General features: G+C 37.2%; 1 protein-coding gene across 4 annotated transcripts in view; it reads right to left on the bottom strand.

Moving 5' to 3' along the window:
* Chi (LIM domain-binding protein 2 Chi) overlaps positions 1 to 19,662 on the bottom strand; it is a 447,709-nt gene that overhangs the window by 45,779 nt on the left and 382,268 nt on the right. For 3 of the 4 annotated variants that reach the window (XM_069831011.1, XM_069831009.1, XM_069831012.1), the window contains one exon: positions 5,366 to 5,498. In XM_069831011.1, coding sequence (XP_069687112.1) covers positions 5,366 to 5,498 — 133 coding nt within the window. The remainder of the gene's footprint in view (positions 1 to 5,365; positions 5,499 to 19,662) is intronic. The other variant, XM_069831010.1, reaches the window with a different exon arrangement.

Raw genomic sequence — 19,662 nt, forward strand, 5'->3', positions numbered from 1 at the left:
TTGTAAAATGTGAAATGTGTGGAAGTTTATTTTAATCCTAGAATTTTGCATTAAATAAATGTTGAATCTTATATTAGTGACATTCTTTAACAAAAAAAGCCTATTGATAGAGCCTAAATAAAGGAGTTTAAGAGCCTACTTTAGGCGCCTAAAATGCCACTTTTCAGGGCCTAGAATTCCGCTCTCTAGTTATAACTTACACTAGTGTTAAACTAGTAATCGAACACAGATCACACACAAACAGCGTTTTACAGGAATATTCTTTACTTTTGATTTTCTATGAGACAGAAAAGTTTTGTTTATACATTTCTATAAATTCTAACAGAAATGCATGAGAATAGTTCCTTAAATTTGAACTTTTATAGTTTGTCGCCATTTCACTACAGGGACATGCAAAACAAAACAATGAAATCTCGACCAGATGCTTGTTTCGATGTTTACTTTTCCTGATACTTAATTTATAGAGTGCAACAGTCGGAAAATTTCAAGCAGTCACAGAAGTTTGGAGGCTTGTCTAAAGGTCAAAGGCCTTGATACTTTTCGTCCATACATGAGGAGACTTGCCTGTGCATTTAGGTTTGCACAGACTTACCTCCAGGTTAAGTATTTGAGTGTATGGGACCCTAAAGAATAAATGCTGGTCATTATTATTATCCTTTAGTACCTTGTGTTGCATTTAAGCAGTGTGAAATTAATGTCAATATTTTTATATTATAAATAAAAATTAGTTGTTAAATATCCTTTTCTTCATTAAGCTACGAATTTTCTTCTTTGGCTTGGTTTTTTTAATCTTTCCAATCAAAATTTTGATATGGGGGGGGGGGAGGGGTAGAGGGAGGTGAGAAAATTACGAAAATTTTGAAAAATAATTCTAGTATGAAATGGTTAAAAATGAAGGTATGGATTCTGTGTTACAAGCACACCAACTCACAAATCACTATAGAGGAGGTGGCTATTAATGAGATCCATCCATCCATCCATCCATCCATCCATCCACCCACCCACCCACCTACTCACTCACCAACAAATAAAATCTTTAATTAGGCAGAAATGCAATAGGCATATGGACCATTGCAAAGGCCACCCTAAGAGGATTTCAAGTTCTTGAATCATTCCTCCTTTGGATCCCACATTCGCATTAGTGTCATCGCAGCCTATAGCTACCAAATCTGAAATGCCTATATTGTTTTCTTTTACTTTGCAATATTGTTGGCTGTTGCTGATCCGATTAAAGATGCATGACAAAGATATTCCTTGTTTGGTTCTTCAATTGAATCGGTCAGAGCTAAAAGGAATTAAGTCAAAATATGAAGTTTTAGGTTATGCAACAATTTGAACAACTGATGTCATGCGCATTGAACGGTGGAAGAAGGAACTAAGACTTTTAAATATTCTTTCGTCTTCTATAATATAAAAATATAATATTTGTGTTATTAGAGGAATATTTTTTGCTTCTCCTGAAAGGTTGTCAAAAGTGACTTAATTCCTTTTAGCTCCGACCGATTCAATTGTAGAATAATACTTTTCCATTTTCATATCTCTGTGACTTTCAGACAACATAAGCATTAGGTCTTTTTTCCTATCGAGATAATGTATATGGAATGAGGCTTCACTATATTTGCCATTTCTTTATTTCTTAAAAAACTTTCGATTTTTAGCACCTCTCTTTGTATTTTGCTTAGACCTGTCAATTATTATGTTAAACGTTTTATTTTGCTCACTATATTAAAGTCCTCTAGATCTCTAGTAGCAATGGCTGCAACTTTTCTTGATGTGACGCCAGCTCTATCCTTCACTTTTGTTAATGCTGGGAGGGATTTTCGCATTTGTGAGGCACATCTTCTCTTCAGTTGTCTTCTTGATGGATCTAAAGCAGGCCTGCACAAGGTTTGCGCTCTCCGAGCCGGCTCACAGCTCATGAGCGGAATGCAGATATTAGCTGTGCTTTGTATAAGGGTGGACTGGAAGAAGGGGTGATCTCGTACAAAATATACACAAAAGGAAGTACTATTACGAGTTTTTATGAAATGAATTCCCGTTCAGTATTTGCAAAACTATCTTGGACTATTATAAATTAATAAAGAAATATTTATTTTAAAGAAGTAATAGAAATTCTATAGCTACTTAAATGTACAATATCATTTTGTTATATATTTATTTATCAGTACATCAAAACGGGGTTTTATGCTGTTGGCAGCTGAAAGGAACAGTAACCTAATGATCATAATGAAACATCAGTTACAGATGTTCGATGTCTGCCTTTATTAAAGTTGATTATAGAAAACAGTTGCTCACAAATCTAAATGTTGAGCCAAACATAGCAATCATTTTCACAGCCAGCCTGTGTGGTCATGGATATTATTGCTAATGTTTAGTCTTGTAAAACTCAACCAGACTAGTAGTATTATTCAAACGATCTTTAGCTCTTAGGTCACATTGAAGATCAATAAGTTCCAGCTGTAAATCGTTAAATGTTAAATGTTATGTTCCGTCTTTTAGATTCCTCCATACTGTACTGTAGCAGCAGGTAAGCAACGTGAAACAGTTACTGAGAATAGACCTACACACTGCATTCCTCTAGATAACTGAGTGGTCGTTTCCCCCTCCTCTACCTAGAGCAAGTCTATGTCATTCTGACGTATCTTCCTCTCCGTTTCGGCGAGCAGTAAACACCGCTCTCCCGCTCCGAAGGAGTGTGTGCGCTCGTTGAGCACTGTTTGTGCAGGCCTGATCTAAAGGATACTTCCAATGAAAATCGGGATCTTTTTTTCCTCTGAAGAGCCTAACAAGTCAGTAGATATGGTGTTGGCACTGGTGGAGTGTTTGTCGAAAGCTTCAGCCGAAGATCGCTTCTTGCTTTTTTGCTCTTCTCAGGGTTGCAATTTTTTTTCCATTGGGGGAACTTCGTTGTTGTTGTTGTTGTTGTCACAATGGCAAAAAGTGAAATCTGGACACTTACAAGCAAAAATATCAATTTCCCGTCATTCACTTTAAATTCTAGAATCATACTTACCCTTTCACTTCCCCTGTTATTGCCAAATTTTAAAACATTTTTTACTTTTCTGTAGTAACTGCTGATCAACATAGATATTCAACAGAGAGAAACCACGGGAATTGAAGCACTTTCCCAATTTTTTTTTTTCTATCTTACTTGAAATCACATTCTCAGCCGGTTCTTTGTTTCTGCGCCCCTTCAGCTGCTGAGATCTTCCGGAGTTCATCAAATCTCCTCTGCTCTAATAATATATTTATTCCTAGTCGATTTAGCCACTTTTTCTTCTATTTTATAATGCAAAGACACAACGGCAGTAGAGTAAAACAAACTGCTACACTACGAGGCACTCTCAACACTGTACTGCTGACCAGGTGAATTTCATTACTGAGTCACTCTCTCAAAACAGCCCCCAACCCCACAACTCTTACAATTGAAGTAACAGTACCACTTCCCAAACACTTGCAAGGTATTAGCTGATAGAGTCAACAATAAATATTGATTCAAAATTAAGCAGAATAAAACCTAATGTTTAGTCATTTTTACTTAAATAATTATTTAAACTTTAAATCAATTGTGTTCTGGTGAAAATTTATTCTACATGACATTTTGCATCTTTTTATTCTTATCCAAAATAAATATTCGAAAAAAAAAAATTTTTCAATCCACCCTAATGCACAGAACCAAAGCACGACATTACAACAAACTACATTCCCCCTTTCCTCTCTCCGGTGGCAGAAAGTCAGCTGGAGAACGGGCAGGCAGGTAAGCACGGAAGAAACATTAGAAAATGTATGTGACAATGTCGTGTCCATTTCGGGTATGGCACCCGAAAGGCAAGTAGTGTATCCAGTACCATTGGCTGAGGAATTCAGGGAGCAGACGAGAGTTCAAAAGTATATATTACGGAGCTGTCAAAGGTTGCTTCTTTCCCTGCAATCATAATATTAATTTTCATACTTCACATAAATTTCGTCTTTTATTTCTGTTAGTTACATTTTCTTATGTGATATATTTTTTCTGTTTTCTTTCGCCTTTCTGAATACTACACCATAAAGATTACAGTGAGCATGGACAAATACACACTACTGCAAATAATAGATTTAAAGATAACTGGAAGCAGTTATATGATAAATCAGATTGGTGATAAAAAGAGAAAATTTGTGTCATGGAGGTGATACATAGGTCCTTCCTTATAGGTACATTTTTACGCATTTCACAACAATCCAGTTCTTTTATCATGTTGTGAATGGTATTTCCGTTCATAGTTTATATTCTTGAATCATTATTCAAAAGACATCCACAGATGATAACATTTATCATGCACCCAAATAAGAAGATAAACTTTAGTTTCCTAGTTTGAACACAGGAAGGCATTCCAAAAAGTGTGATATCTGACTTAATTTATAAATGTACGGTATTTTATAAGAAATTTTGCACAAATTTACATTAAATACCTATTGCGATTTATTAATAATTTCTAACATTATTTTACTATTTAGAGAAATCAGTATTTAAAAATTGCTTATATGTTGAAAGATATTAGTAGTCCATAGTGAAACTGTAAGCATACTCCATTCTTTTTATATAATGAACAGTCCTGCTAAATCAGAAAGGAAACCTATAATACTAATTGCTTCAATTGCTTCCTTTTAACACATCAGTATTAGCAAGATACATATATTAATTTAATAATATCATGAAAAATTGTCAACGCTAGTCAATAACATTTAAATTGTGTCCCATTAATAATGTTTGTAATTAAATAATTTATCGTAGTATCTGTTAATTAACTCCAAAATATCTCATTCATCAAAAACGTTACTGCCAGTGCTGTGTTTAGAAAGATTAACTATCCATCTGTTATTACAATTAATTACAATACACAGCCTATGTTATTCCGAAAAGCTTAATACTAGAAAGCAACAACTGAAATATCACAAGCTAATTGGAAGCCTTCTGTAGATTATTCAATGCACAGTGAGTGATACTGTCAAATTATCAGTTTTGCATCCTGCATTCAGAAAGTCCATCCCATACATATCATTAACAAGATAATATACCCACTATATGATTCCTAATCAAACATTACAACTGAAATGACTTCATTAAGGACAAGTGGTGAACTTGTACTAATGTAGAGTAAAAAGATGTTTCACATTTTTAATAGTGCTGAGGGGAAAATGTAATTACGGACACACTAGTCCGGATGACCTTATAAACATAACACTATCATTTCTTTAGAAATGCCTGTCTCAAACATGGAGCAATGAAAATATGAACATAGTAATCTATGAGGAGAGTGTGTGGTGCTCCTCCTGCCATCATGCAATCCCCATGCATCCCAAGAAGAACCAGCCAAGACGGATCTACCTCTCTTACCCGGCGGGGCAACCATCCTCTGCCACTTCTGGAACAGTGTTGTTTTGAGGCAGTCACGCGGGCTCAGTGCATATGCTTTATGACGGGACATCAGCTCTTGCATTGGCTCCAGAATCACACACAGCTGAACATAGAAATTTAATAACCTTAGCATTTTCAACATGGGCATAAGTTTTACTATATAACATATTAAGCCAAGCTTGGTACCACAAAATGTGTAACACAAGAAAATCTAGCTGTAGATTACTTCTTATCAGAGAGAAAAGAGATCTATTTCCAGCAGATTCTGTTCACTAAATATTGAACAAAAATTGCTGATAAACAATTGTACCTCTGAATACTTCGGCTTCCCTGTCATTTAAAGCTCACTATTACTATATCCACTATCCTGGCTCTACCATCCCTTACTTCAGGAGCCAGAAGAAAGTAAGTCTGAAATCTCCATTTTGAGATATGGTGAGGTGAATATTCCACACCTATTTTACCAAAAATTAGTGGATACCACCTGAAGTATGATTTCAGACAACAGCTTTTTGAGTATTTTCCAGAAGAAACTCAAAACAATTGCGACAGTAACAAATGGATATTGAATCTGCTACGTCCAAACTGGCTGAAATTCCAAGAAATATGAAGGAAAAATTCATTGAAACATGTACAACTAACTTTGAATGTCGAAATATATACGCAACTATCAATACCCACGATTTGGGAGTACTAACAATACTATATATTGTCGGTTTACAAGCAAAACACATTAAGTCAAAAATATTACTTCTGAGAAAAAATGCTTTTATTCTAACAAAATTGAATTCTCAAAATATTATTATTTTCAATAAGTTGTTCCTCTTTATGTGTATTTCATTTTGCAATTCTAAGTTTATAGACATACATGATGTACATTATATATATCTTTTTCTCAGAAGTAATATTTTTTACTTAATGTGTTTTGATGAAGAATAGATAGAACAGAGAAAAATTCTCTCTGGCACCAGGACTCGTACCCGGTTTTTTAGCTCTATGTCCTGACGCTTTATCCACTAAGCCACACTGGATTCCAGTTCCGATGCCCTCAGTTTTCCATTTGGTGGCCTACCCTCATGTACTGTGCCACAAAATATGTGATAGTGGCACAATGTCCAACACACTATATACAGGTACACTCATTACGAGTGACTAAGTGGCCGGGATCCATCTTGAATCACTAAGTGATTACTTATGCATATCATATCATATATCATGGTAATGCAGAATTCCTGCACGGAAATATCATATATATTTCGGTACATCTAATAATATTTCATGTGTTTTGCTTGGTGCTTACTTCCTTTTGCCTTCTCAGTGCCATGCAGAATATCATAGACTGCTCTGTATATAAAAAAGAAGTATTGAGACATATTAAGGAGAAAAGGACTGCCAAATCTCAAGAAACCCCTATTGTATTTGTGGGTCTAGAGAAAGCATATGATTCAGTTCCTATCAGTAGACTTTGGGAATCAATGGAGAGAACGAATGTACCAAAACTGATAATACATCTTATTAAAAGGATGTATTATAATTGTAGGGCATCTATTAAGTGTGGAGAATATGTATCTTCTGAGTTTAATACATTCAAAGGACTGAGACAGGGACGTGGGATGTCCCCATCTTTATTTAAGATCTATTTTGATGAACGGACGACACTTGCTATTTGGACTTCAGAGAGAGCAGAGCCACTAATCCACAGCTTTCCGTGTCTTTGCACCTTCTACCGCCTTCGCCCGGTCTTCGGTTTGGCGCTGCTTGTGGTGCTGTGCTGCTTATTGGGTGCGGACCACGGCGACAACGAAGAGGAGGCCTTGCAGTTGTGGGAATCCAGCTGGGTCAGGTGGCTCAGCGTGAAGAGGGGAATTATACGGTGTGCCTACCCACCGGTGTTCTAACAAGTCCGGCCACCTAGCGGTGTTAACTGGGGGACTTGTTAGGATAGCAGCTGCCACTCACTGCCCGGCTGGGTCGATTGAGTGGTAGCAGCTGAGCTGCACCAGGGCGTGCGCCCTATAGATTTCTAATTTTATACTTCACCTACGTGTGGGACTAACACTCTCTCAACTTCTAAAAGAGCATCCTCCACGGCTGGCCCTTCTGAGGGCCAGTTGCAATTGCAGTGCTACTGTAGTCCGCCCTTTTCAGGGCGGGTAGATTCCTATAACGGAAACATGTGCTTTGCCAGGAGGTAAGCCTGTGCATCACATAAAGCATAATGAGAACCACACGTAAGGTGAAATCTGTTATGGAGAGCCGCGTTGGACTCAAGATATCACCCGCAGCGACTAGGGCGAAATCGTCCAGAGCTGTAGTAGAGACAAAGACAAAGCTTCCTGTCAAGGTGAAGCAGAGGCAGAAGCTTGATTCGCCAGAATCATCTCTGGCATCAAGTACTGCCGACTCTTCGGAAAGTCTGCCCTCACTGGCAGCTTCCGAATCGTCAATAGGGGCTCCACCCTCGCCCTCAGTGGGCAGTGAGACCCCGAGAGCAAGGAGGACTAGTGTGTCCTCCATCTCTACAGCCTCCAGTACTGGAGAGCTTTCTGTAAATGATAGGAGACCTGAAATACGGCCTCCATCTACACCACTAATAAACGAGACGGGCGCAGCTGCAACCCGCTCACCCACTCAGCCAAGGACGGTTAATCCCCAAGTCGCTGCAAATGACTTCATGACCGCTAGGAGGGATGATATTCCTCCTGTAATCATCGCAAATGATTACAATGGTGACTCGGTCACTATGCTCATGGCGTACCGGGACGAGCATCATCCGATCGACATTAGCTGTAAGCGGTTAATGTCAGGATTCGGAGTGAAGACTTTCACGCAACGTGACTATGGCTCACTGATCAAATTCCTAGGGCAGAACAATGTTCCTTTTCATCTGGTGGAAGCCAGAAACGATAAGGTCATTAAGGCCGTGGTGAAGGGGCTTCATCCTAGGACGAACCCCAACACCATAACACAAGAACTGACTCGGCTAGGTTTTCCTGTGCAGAACACAGTTGTCATGTATGACAACTACCGTAAGGCCCCAAACGGGATGTTTCAGATACATCTCACTGATAATGGGAAGGCGAGATCGATTCTCGACCTAACTAACCTACTGTTTACAACTATAAGGGTTGAAAAGTATTTTCAGAGGCCCACTCCTCCACAGTGTACTCACTACTGGAGTTTCGGACACACTGCTAGACAGTGTAAAGCACCTGCTCGGTGCAGGAAATGCGCCGGACAGCACGTAACATCTGCGTGCATGATGCCGGCGCACTACACACGTTTGTGTGTAAACTGTCAGGGCGAACACCCTGCAACATATAGAGGTTGCAGGGAATATATAGCCTTTAAGAATCTGCACCAGAGAAGGCTTGGCATAACGAGTCAGACTGCCGGTACTGCTCGACTTCCCCCTCCCCCTCCTGCTCTGGTTAACAACCTGGATAATTTTCCAATACTGCTTCCCTCACAGGTCGCAGAACCAGAACCTGCTCCCTCCCGGCAAGTTCCTGCAGCACCCTCAGAAGGCGAATGGCAGGTTGCCGGGAACAAAGGTAAGAAGGGGAAACGCGCTGTAGCACATGTTGCTACTAGCAAAGTTCCCCTTACTGCCACAGAACCAGCAGCCAAAGAGAAATCTGCTGATAAAGAGGTGTTCATACTCACCTCTCAACCGGGTACGTCTACTGACTATAGGCGACCGAATGAGAGCAGGCGGACTTTTAGCCAGGTTGCGACCGCCCCGCCAGCACCTCGCCCAAACCTCCCTCAAACAAACCGAGAGTGGGCGAATGCTTTCAAACAGCAGGCAGCCACTTGGGACCCTCAGTTTATGCTGTCTCTCATGTTCCAGATATTGAAACAAATGAGTGCGTATCTGGGGGAAAATCCTTATCTATTCCAAGCAGCCCAGACGATCAGTAGGGCTATAGCCACACCGACGAGACCACGTAGACCTGCCGGTGGAAGAAGGAACGCGAGGAAATCGCCATGGTGATTTTCGCGTCCTAATATGGAACGCTCGAGGACTACGCACTAATAAAAACGAGCTTAGGCATTATTTAGAAGCAAAAGATATAAAAATTGCGCTCATATCGGAAACCCATCTCCGCCCTCCCGATAAGTTTAGAATTACAAATTACAAAGTGTACCGTACGGATCGTTCAATCGATCTGGGACAGGACGCCGCAGTCAGGGGAGGGGGCACTGCCATACTAATTCAAAGAGGAGTTCCTCACTATGAGCAACTGCTCCCTCAACTAGAAAAATTGGAAGCCACCGCTATAACTTTACAGATCTTAAATAAACCTGTAACGTTTATAGCTGTATATTGTCCATCCCAATCACTTAAGGTTAGGGACTTAGACATCCTCATGGATACTGGACGAAAGATGGTAGTCAGCGGAGACCTAAACTCAAAACACACTGTCTGGGGCTGTCGTGTGGGCAACTCGGACGGCAATAAGCTTTATCGCCACTCCCTTAGGAGTGACTATGTTGTTTCTGCCCCGAGTACACACACACACATCCCAGACAATGCTAACCATCAACCAGACATTTTAGATATTGCATTACTCAAAAATATTAATTTTCATACCAAACTTTCGGTACATGACTCGTTAGCAAATTCAGATCATAAACCTGTTATCATTATGTTTCGAGCGCAACTACAATTATCCCCTCAAAAAACTGTGCTACTCTACAAAGCAGCCGACTGGGAACTCTTTCGAGATAAGTTGGACGCTCTCACAGATGACTTGGTTCCTACATCATCTGCTGAGATCGAAGAAGCTGCTAAAATGCTAACGAATGCTATACAGGAATCTATGTCGGTAATTCCAACGAAAACTATTACTCCGGGGAAATTAGAACTTCCACATGATACTTTAAAATTAATAAGGGAAAGAAATGACTGTCGACGTGCCTGGCAAAGAACGTGGGACCCTCGCCTAAGACCAAGGATAAATCATTTAAAAAGGGAAATTTCTCAGAAAATAAACGATCAGATCATCCAAGCCTGGACTCAAAAAGTTAGTAAATTAGATACCGACAATATGAGCGAAGTGTGGAAAATTACAAAGTTTTTCACTAAGCCATATAGTGACATCCCTCCCATCCAGCACAATGGGACAACATACAATAGTCCAGAGGAGAAAGCAACTATTTTCGCGGAAGTCCTCGAAAACTCCTTCCATCCACACGGTGACTTATATGACAGACAAATACATGATAGAATAACACAAGACACAACTATGTACGTACAAAACATGGACCTCAACAATAACGACGCACCACTGATCCGTCCTGCTAGTGTTTACGAGATAAAATGGCAAGTTAGACACTTGCCAAATAAAAAAGCCCCTGGCCCTGATGGCATACATGCTGAAGCATTGAAACAATTATCACAAAAATCGTTTAAACTGCTTACAAGTATCATAAACGCTATCTTTCAGATAGGCTATTTTCCTAACATTTGGAAACACTCGCATATTATTCAAATTCCTAAGCCAGGAAAGAATAAATCTGATCCACGTAATTATCGACCCATTAGTCTACTAAATGTTCTAGGTAAAGTTGCGGAAAAGATCATACAAAAAAGATTGAAATCCGAAATCGGAAACAATGATCTAATCCGAAACGAACAGTTTGGATTCTGTTCAGGTCATTCATGCACACAGCAATTGCTGCGCACAACGGAATTCATTACCACTGCATTTAATTTAAATCGAACAGTAGCGGCTATATTCCTAGATTACACACAAGCCTTTGACAGAGTATGGCATGCGGGCTTGATACATAAATTAATTAACAATAATTTAAATTGGCACCTAGTGAAGCTGTTGGACAATTATATTCGGGGCAGAACGTTCCAGGTTAAACTGAAAGACGTGCACTCCACGTAGCGAGGTATTAACGCTGGAGTGCCTCAGGGCAGCATTCTGGCACCGATACTTTTCCAAATTTATATTAATGACCTACCTTTTCATCAAAATTTCAACAATAGCATTCTAGTGCTATACGCGGACGATTCGGCATTTCTCACGGCATCGTGGAAGCCAACTGTTGCCATTAATAGGCTATAAGGTCACCTACGTGACATTGAACCATGGCTCCTCAGATGGAGAATTGAATTAAATATATCAAAAACACAAGCCATATTATTTAGCAGGAGAAATAAATTCAATAGACTGGGCATAAATCACACAAAATTAGCCATAAATGGATCACAAATCGAGTGGAAAACTTCAGTAAAATATCTCGGAGTAACACTAGACAGACGGCTCACTTTCTCCGAACATGTACTACAAAAACTCAGACTTTCCAATTCTAGAATGGTGGAGCTTTATCCAATATTAAATAAAAGCAGACATCTAAACATACACACAGCTCTAACTTTGTATAAAACATTAATTAGGTCAGTAATACTATATGCTTGTCCTGCTTAGGGACATGCACCTATTACAGTTCGTAAAAAATTACAAGTTTTCCAAAACAAAATTTTAAGATTCATCACAGGACTTCCTAGAGTAACTCCTGTTAGATTGATTCATGAAGAACTAGAAATTTCGACAATTCAAGAATATATTTCAAATCAAGCCTTCTGCACGTACACCAAGTCGTACAGCAGCACAAATCCACTAATTTCTTCACTAGGAAATTACAACCCTGCATTAGACAAACATAAAAGACCTAAGAGCGTACTCCACCCTCTAGCTTGGAACGACAAAGTACAAGACGAATACCAACTTGAACACTAAATAACCACTTGACTCTACACACAGACAAGTCTATTAATGCACTAATAATGTTATTTCTCTGTTTCAGGGTCATCACGTTATTGGCAGCATAGACGCACTGTTCTTATTGTAAACACTTTTTTATGTACCTTTAATGTATTTGTACTTTGAATATTGATTAAACCAAAACCTCCCACCTGAACATATTCCGACCCCACTATAGCCAATTGGCTTGTCGTCAGCACGACATCTCATCCTACTCTAGGTTTTTCCGTGGTTTCCCTTGAGCAATAAGACAAATGTCGGGATGAGCCCTAAAAGAAATGGGCCACGGACCACTTCCCTTCCCCCACTCTTTCTCTTCTACTATCACAAAGAACTTGCTAATTTCTTAGATAACAACCCTGTATTATGATAATAGGGGAACATAAATATATTGTAAGTTCATAGGGCTAACGGCTTCGAAGCTGGGTACCTGGTTCTAATGAAGTGCACTGGTAGCAATCTAAAACATGGGGGCATGAGATAGTTACTCTGCCTGCCATTAAAAATTCCCCAAGGTAAAAAAAAAAAAAAAAAAAAATCTATTTTGACACAGTTTCAGCACATTGGAATGATTCTTGTCGAAATACAGGAATTAGAGTGGAAGATCGATTTATTCATTCATTACTCTTTGCCGATGATCAGGCAATCATTGCACAAGATCGAGATGATATTAAATTTATGATGAGAAAACTAATTGATTGTTATAACGCAGCAGGCCTTGTGGTAAATTTTACAAAGACAGAATATCTAGTAAATGGTGGGATGGCAGGAATTTGAAATTCTCTAATGGCTTACTGAAGTCAGGGGATCAATTTAAATATTTCCAATCAGTTCTCCACCAATCTGGTACATGCTTTAAAGATGTGGAAAATCGTGTCATACAAGCAAGAAATGCTATACAACAACTTAATGGTGTACTTTGGAATAGAGATGTTAGAATGGAGACAAAGAAAATGATACTTGATGTAATTGTAGAGAATATCTTGACTTATGGGGGGGAGAGCTGGATTCTGACAGAAAGATAAAAAGATCGTGTTAGGTCTGTGGAAATGGATGGACTAAGAAGGAGTCTATGCATATCCCGTCAGAAATGACATGATTTTGGAAAAGTGGAACATACAAGAAGATGTGATCGACCGTTTGGAATGTCGAAAGCTTCAATGGTTTGGACATGTTCAGAGGATGGCTGAGGAGTGATGGCCTAAAAAACTTTTGAATTGGTCACCTCCAGGGAGGAAAAGAAAAGGACGACCTCGACTTATATGGAGAGGAGGGGTTGCTGAGACCATGGAAGCTAGAGCATTGGAAAATGGATCTTGGGAAGTCCGACAACAATGGAAAAGGGGAATAAAAGGCAACCACTGGAAGTGGAAACACCTATAAAAGTAAAAGTAAGTAAGTTCACTATTCATGTAAATCTTCAATGCACTGCCTCCTTATCTAAGTTTTGAAGGCCCAAGAGAATAAGTTTGGAGCAGATTTAATCTGTTAATACATTTATTTGTATAATTTTTTACTTGTTTCATATCTCAAAGCTACTACGCTGATGCTGGAACTATGGAACACAATAAATAAAATAAAATGAAAATAAATCAAATGCAGAGATACAGGAGTTTGTTCTTTGAAATTTTAGATAGGATTGTCAATTGTTTGATTTCCTAATTTTAAACAAAATTTTTCAAATCCTTGTTGAAAATTGAGCAGTTTCTGCTTGGAAGTAATGCAAACAAATAAAAAAATTTTACAATTCTTTGAAAGTGATACAGGCTTTGGCCGTCTCCTATTTCACACTGAAATTCATAACCTAATCCTACATATTGAAGGAAAGCTTACTGAGAATATAGAAGACATTATGAATCACTTTAAGCAAGAAATTCATTTTAAGGATATATTCTTAGAACTCTTCAAGATTTCGACAACGGCAAAGCCAACTCCCATATAACATCAACAACAGAGAGGTTTTCTCAGGTCTTGAAGACTGAATACGTATTACAGAGAATATTAAATTCTGTGATCCTTCTACATTTTCATATGAATGCAGATAGAATACTATATCTGGAGAAGATGGCAAAGAAATTATATGTGAAGCAAGTTTTATTGTTCTGTTAATATGAGAATATTTTTTAATGTACAGTAATACTATCTTTAAGTATTTTTTGTTTTGTTATCCACTCCACCACTTTCTTACCACTTTCTGTGGTGAACAGCTAATATAAGTAAAATGCAACAGATTTTCTTTTTCATTACTTTATATTTATTTTATCCATGATTACACCGCCATTATATTGAAGTATGAAGTTTATGTCAATCTTGTCCCCCTCTCCCAAAATAATTTGGAAATGGTGGCACTGTAATCTTACGTAAATGGAAGTAAAATAATAATTAAACTTCGACAAATAATTATATGCAATATGAATTGATTGGTTTGCAATGATACTATATCTGCAAACCTTATGTTTTCTTACGATTAATTAAAATTGTAAATTACTATAAGTATATAATGTAGTTAATCTTTTAATTAAGGGGGATGATGGGTGAAATTTATATTTTCTACATTCTTCAAGCTACGACCCTTATTTTTTGTACACATAATCACGGTGTGATAGATAATGATGTGGTGAAGTTGCATTTCTGTGAGTCAATTAGTTTACGAGTTATTTACAAAAATATTTTATACTTCGAACCTGACGAAATGTGCTGGAAAAAAGTGTAAAATTTGCATGGAATTAAAATTCAAGGGTGCAGCCATTTATATATTGCGTAATTTTTATGCTTTCGAGCACTGCAAAGCATTGAAACTTGGTCAACATATAAATAAGAGATTGCAGATTCATTTTTCACAAGAAAACGAAAATGAGTTTTTTGACTGAAAATTACCAAAATTTCACTCGTCTCCCCCCTTAATGTATCTTCTGAAATGAACTATATAGAAACATAACACATGAATTTGAAGACTGTCTCATATATAGCACATTTTACTGTAGTCAATTGTGTAAACCACATGTGATTTGCAACACACAATATATTTCTAAAATCAAATGAGGAAAGGCGTATTAATGAGAAGGTATACACATTAATTACAATAAAATTACTCTACCATTACCACCATCCTTACTGCTGCTGCCACCACCATCTCAATAATAATAAACAATAAATTTTAGACGAACTGAGGTACTAAGTACATACGTCCAAAAATAAATATATCACCAGGTACAGACAATGTGAATACTGACTTACTTAAATACATGCCAGACATATTTCTATTAAAGTTTTCAAAGTTATTCAGTATGTTTTGGAGAGAGAGAATAATCCCAGATAAATGGAAAAAAAGTATAATAATTCTGATATTAAAAAAAAAATAGAAGAAATTGTACAAATTACAGAGGAATAAGTCTCCTGAATTTTTCCTACATAATTTATACAAAGATTTTAATTACTATAATAAATAAAATATCCGAAAATATGTTACTGTAACAGCAACATGGATTCAGACAAATGGAAATTCTTGCATGGATTGTATGTTTACTGTTAGTCAGTTGATTGAAAAAAGACGAGAATTCAATCTTTCTACTTACATTGCCTTTATATTTGACATAAAGGCTTTTCATCAGGTAAAAAGAAATATTTTATGTAAAATAATAAAAGAGAAAGGTTTTTCACAAGATATAATTAGAGCTGTCCAAAGTTTTTACACAGAAACAAAGATAATAATGGAACGTTGCAAAAAGAAAAGTTATTTACTAAACTGTCCAAAGACAGGTTGGAATATTATAAGTAATGCTAATAAAAAAGGTATTTTAACAAATTTAGGTGTGCGACAAGGGTGTTCATTATCACCTATTTTATTTTATTTATATCTCGATCAGATCATAACAGAGAGGACGACCAAGACTTAAGGTTGCTTTACGTGAGAGAGGAATAGACTGGAATTGAGTGAAGACCAAAGCACAGGATGGGAAGTCATGGCAAGTGGTCATCAAACTTCTACAACAGCCATTTTCAATCTATGTGCCAAGGCACACTATTCTCTTTCCAGTTAGAGATTGAAACAGACATAAACAAAATAGAAATGAATTACTCCGCGTTCACATGTGCCACCCACTGATATATTGCAGACAACATTCCAACATGAGACGGAAATACATTCACTAAAATAAAAAAAAACACCTGTAATATGTTCACATAGGGTTAATATTTGCTGCAGAAAGACTTGAAAACTAGAGAAGACCAGATGAGACAGGATAAGAGACGAAGCTAAAATGAGAAAAGCATTAACAGAGGTGATTAATGAAAGGCAGTTGAATGGTTTGGGCATGTATATCGTAGGGAGAGGAAAGGAAGGTTAAACAGGTGATGGAAATGAGAGTGGAAGGAAGGAAGAAAGAGAAGAGGAAGACAACGGATTAAATGGGATGATACAATAGAAAGAACAGGTCAACAGAAAGGAAAAACAATGGTAGAGATAAAGAGAATGTGTAGGGACTGGGAAAAATGGATGAAATGGATGGAGCGAAGCGAACCCGATCTTAGCAGCAGAAGGGACTGAAGAAGAAGAAGAAGAATTGAAAACGTTTAAGATCACCCTATTTTCTTCACTGTTTTAGAGGTTTCCTTCTTAAAAACACGAGATAAAGAGGGCTGGTCAGCTTCATCCTTTTGTACTGTGTTATTGCCCATCAGCTATGTTGTGTGAAGAGGTCACGTGACCTTGAGAGTTCTACGTTTACAACACATGTCCAGTGCTATAATGCATGTTACAATAATTTATCATGCAATATATAGGACTAATAATACAAACATATTGTTTAAATCACAATAAAGTGTTCTTATAAACATGTTTAATTTAACCCATATTCCATATTATATTATTCATTCATTCATATGTAGCACTACAGCCCATAAAGGGCCTGGGCTTCCTCAATCAATTGAAACCATTCGTATCTATCTTGCGCCTGTTGTCTCCATCTCCTACATCCAACTCTCCGCAGATCATCCTCCACGTCCTGAAACCATCTCAACCTTGGTCGTCCTCTTCTCCTTGCTCCTCCTGGGTGTCCGTATAGTGCTCGTTTGGGTAATCTGTTTTCTGGCGTACGCTCAAGATGTCCCACCATCTGAGTCTACCTATTTTAATAAAGGAAACTATGCTCGGCTCTCCATACATTTCCATTAATTCTTTATTGGTTCTATTTCTGAATTGACCGTTTTCGAAATGAGGTCCATATATCTTTCTGAGAACTTTCCTTTCCCAAACAGCTAAAATATTTTCATTATTTGTTGTTAAAACCCAAGCTTCACTGGCATACATTACTACCGGCCTTATAATGGTTTGGTAAATGATTTTTTTCGCAGATATAGATAGTGAGCTAAATTTCAATACTTTTCCGACCCAAATAGACACCTATTACCTTCCATTATTATCTTATCTTTATTTCTGATGTTATGTCATTATTATTTGTTATCATTATGCCTAAATATTTGAAACTTGTACAGTTTTCAATTTCATGTTGATAAAATATAACGTTATCTTGCGTCTCTACCAATCTTCTAGAAGTTTTCATATATTTAGTTTTACTTTCGTTTATTTCCAAACCTAACTTTCTTGCTTCTTCAAATTCTTGTAAAGCTCCTGCTAATGCTGCCTTTGTTCTTGCAATTAAGGCGACATCACCTGCATATGCTAGGTGCTTGGTTAAATGTTATAAATCGTGCCTCCAGGATTTGTTTTGATGGCTCTAATTGCTTTTCCAAGGACTAAATTGAATACAACTGGGGAGAGTGGATCTCCTTGACATACTCCATTATGTATCACAAACTCTTCCAATAGTTCCTTTCCCATTTTTCACTTGATATATAGTATCCTTCCATGTCATTTTTATTAATCTTATTAACTTTTTAGGTATTTCCGGCCAGTTCATTGCTTCCAGGGCCTCTTCTCTTATAATGGTGTCATATGCTTGTCTAAAATCTATATATATATATATATATATATGATGTAGGTCTATATCTCATTTTCTTAACATTTCTCTAGAACTATTTGAAGGTTAAAGATATGATCAATTGTGGATCTCCCTGGTCTAAATCCACTTCGGTATTCTCCAATAGTTTTTTTCAGCCCATTTAATTAATCTGTTATATATAATCTCTATTGACAGTATTTTGTACGCTACCGAAAGCATTGCAATTCCTCTATAGTTATTACAGATAAGTTTAACTCCTTTCTTTTTGTATAAATGAATATTATACATACTATTATTTTTGTAGAAGGAATTGTTTGGGAACCACTGGTTTAGATGAAATGAGGGTGTCGCAGGATTTTAAATTACACCTTTAGTGTGCATGTTGAAAAAAGGTTGAAAAACACTGCTCTGCACCGTAGATAGAAGAGGACTGTCGAAGAAGAAGAAGAAGAAGAAGAAGAAGAAGAAGAAGAAGAAGAAGAAGAAGAAGGCCAGTTCATAAATGGATGGCTGGAATATTTTAGCAGATTTTATAATATGAATTTTACAACAGTCTTATTCACTGATTATCAAATTGTTATGACTGGATCGGAAGATAGTCTCCAAAAATTGCTACATAAATGGCAAATGACAGCATCAAGATATACCCGGACAATATTTACAAAAAAGACAGATTTTTAGTTTTCCAAGGTACAGAAAGACTTGTTAAAAACAAAGATATCAATTAACAACTATCAATTACCTATCTCTTAGTAGTTGAGTTTATAATGTAGCACATAAAGTATTTCTTAGACTATGCTATACTAAGAAATGAATGGCCAATTTTGTTTCACGAACTAAGAATAATCAAAAGTAGAATGATCTGTGATATCAATTATTGGTAATTACACTGTACTATTCATTTTAAATTGAAATTATCTTTCATATTACACTGGTCAACAGTCATTTTGCGCCAGACATAAAACTAACAAATTCTTACTAATTTCGACCTCCTGAATTCAAAAATAAAAAGCAAAATTTCTCATCAGTTCGGGTTTTCGAGATTCACAATACAATTAATTTTCTATGAATTTTATTTAAAAAAAAATTACCGTATTTCGTGTGTAACTGGTTTGTTTTACAATTAATGTGATGACTCATTATGTGAAAACAATATTAGTATAAGCATGACGAATAGAAAGAAATAGTGTTCGCACTCTGTTAATTCAAACGGCCGATACCACGTGGCGCTAGTGCAGAGTTCGCTCAGTCTGTTCCATGTGTAAGTACGTAAATACATTTAACATAAGTTGCACTGTTTACCATTCGCTCCATATACGTACGTTACTGGCATTGTACTTATAACATTAAAGACTATTTGAAAGAAAAACACATTCATACACATCACACTGTAAAACAAATAAAATTTTTAATAGCCTATGTAAAACTTAACTTATGAGATGATTTGGCGGCCCTTGGAGCTTGAAGTTCTCGTCGGATTTGTTTCGTCCGGAAGAAGAACCGACATTTCATATAGTGAAAAATT

This window comes from Periplaneta americana, chromosome 7 (genome assembly GCF_040183065.1).
Source record: "Periplaneta americana isolate PAMFEO1 chromosome 7, P.americana_PAMFEO1_priV1, whole genome shotgun sequence".
In the NCBI taxonomy this organism is placed as follows: Eukaryota; Metazoa; Arthropoda; class Insecta; order Blattodea; family Blattidae; genus Periplaneta; species Periplaneta americana.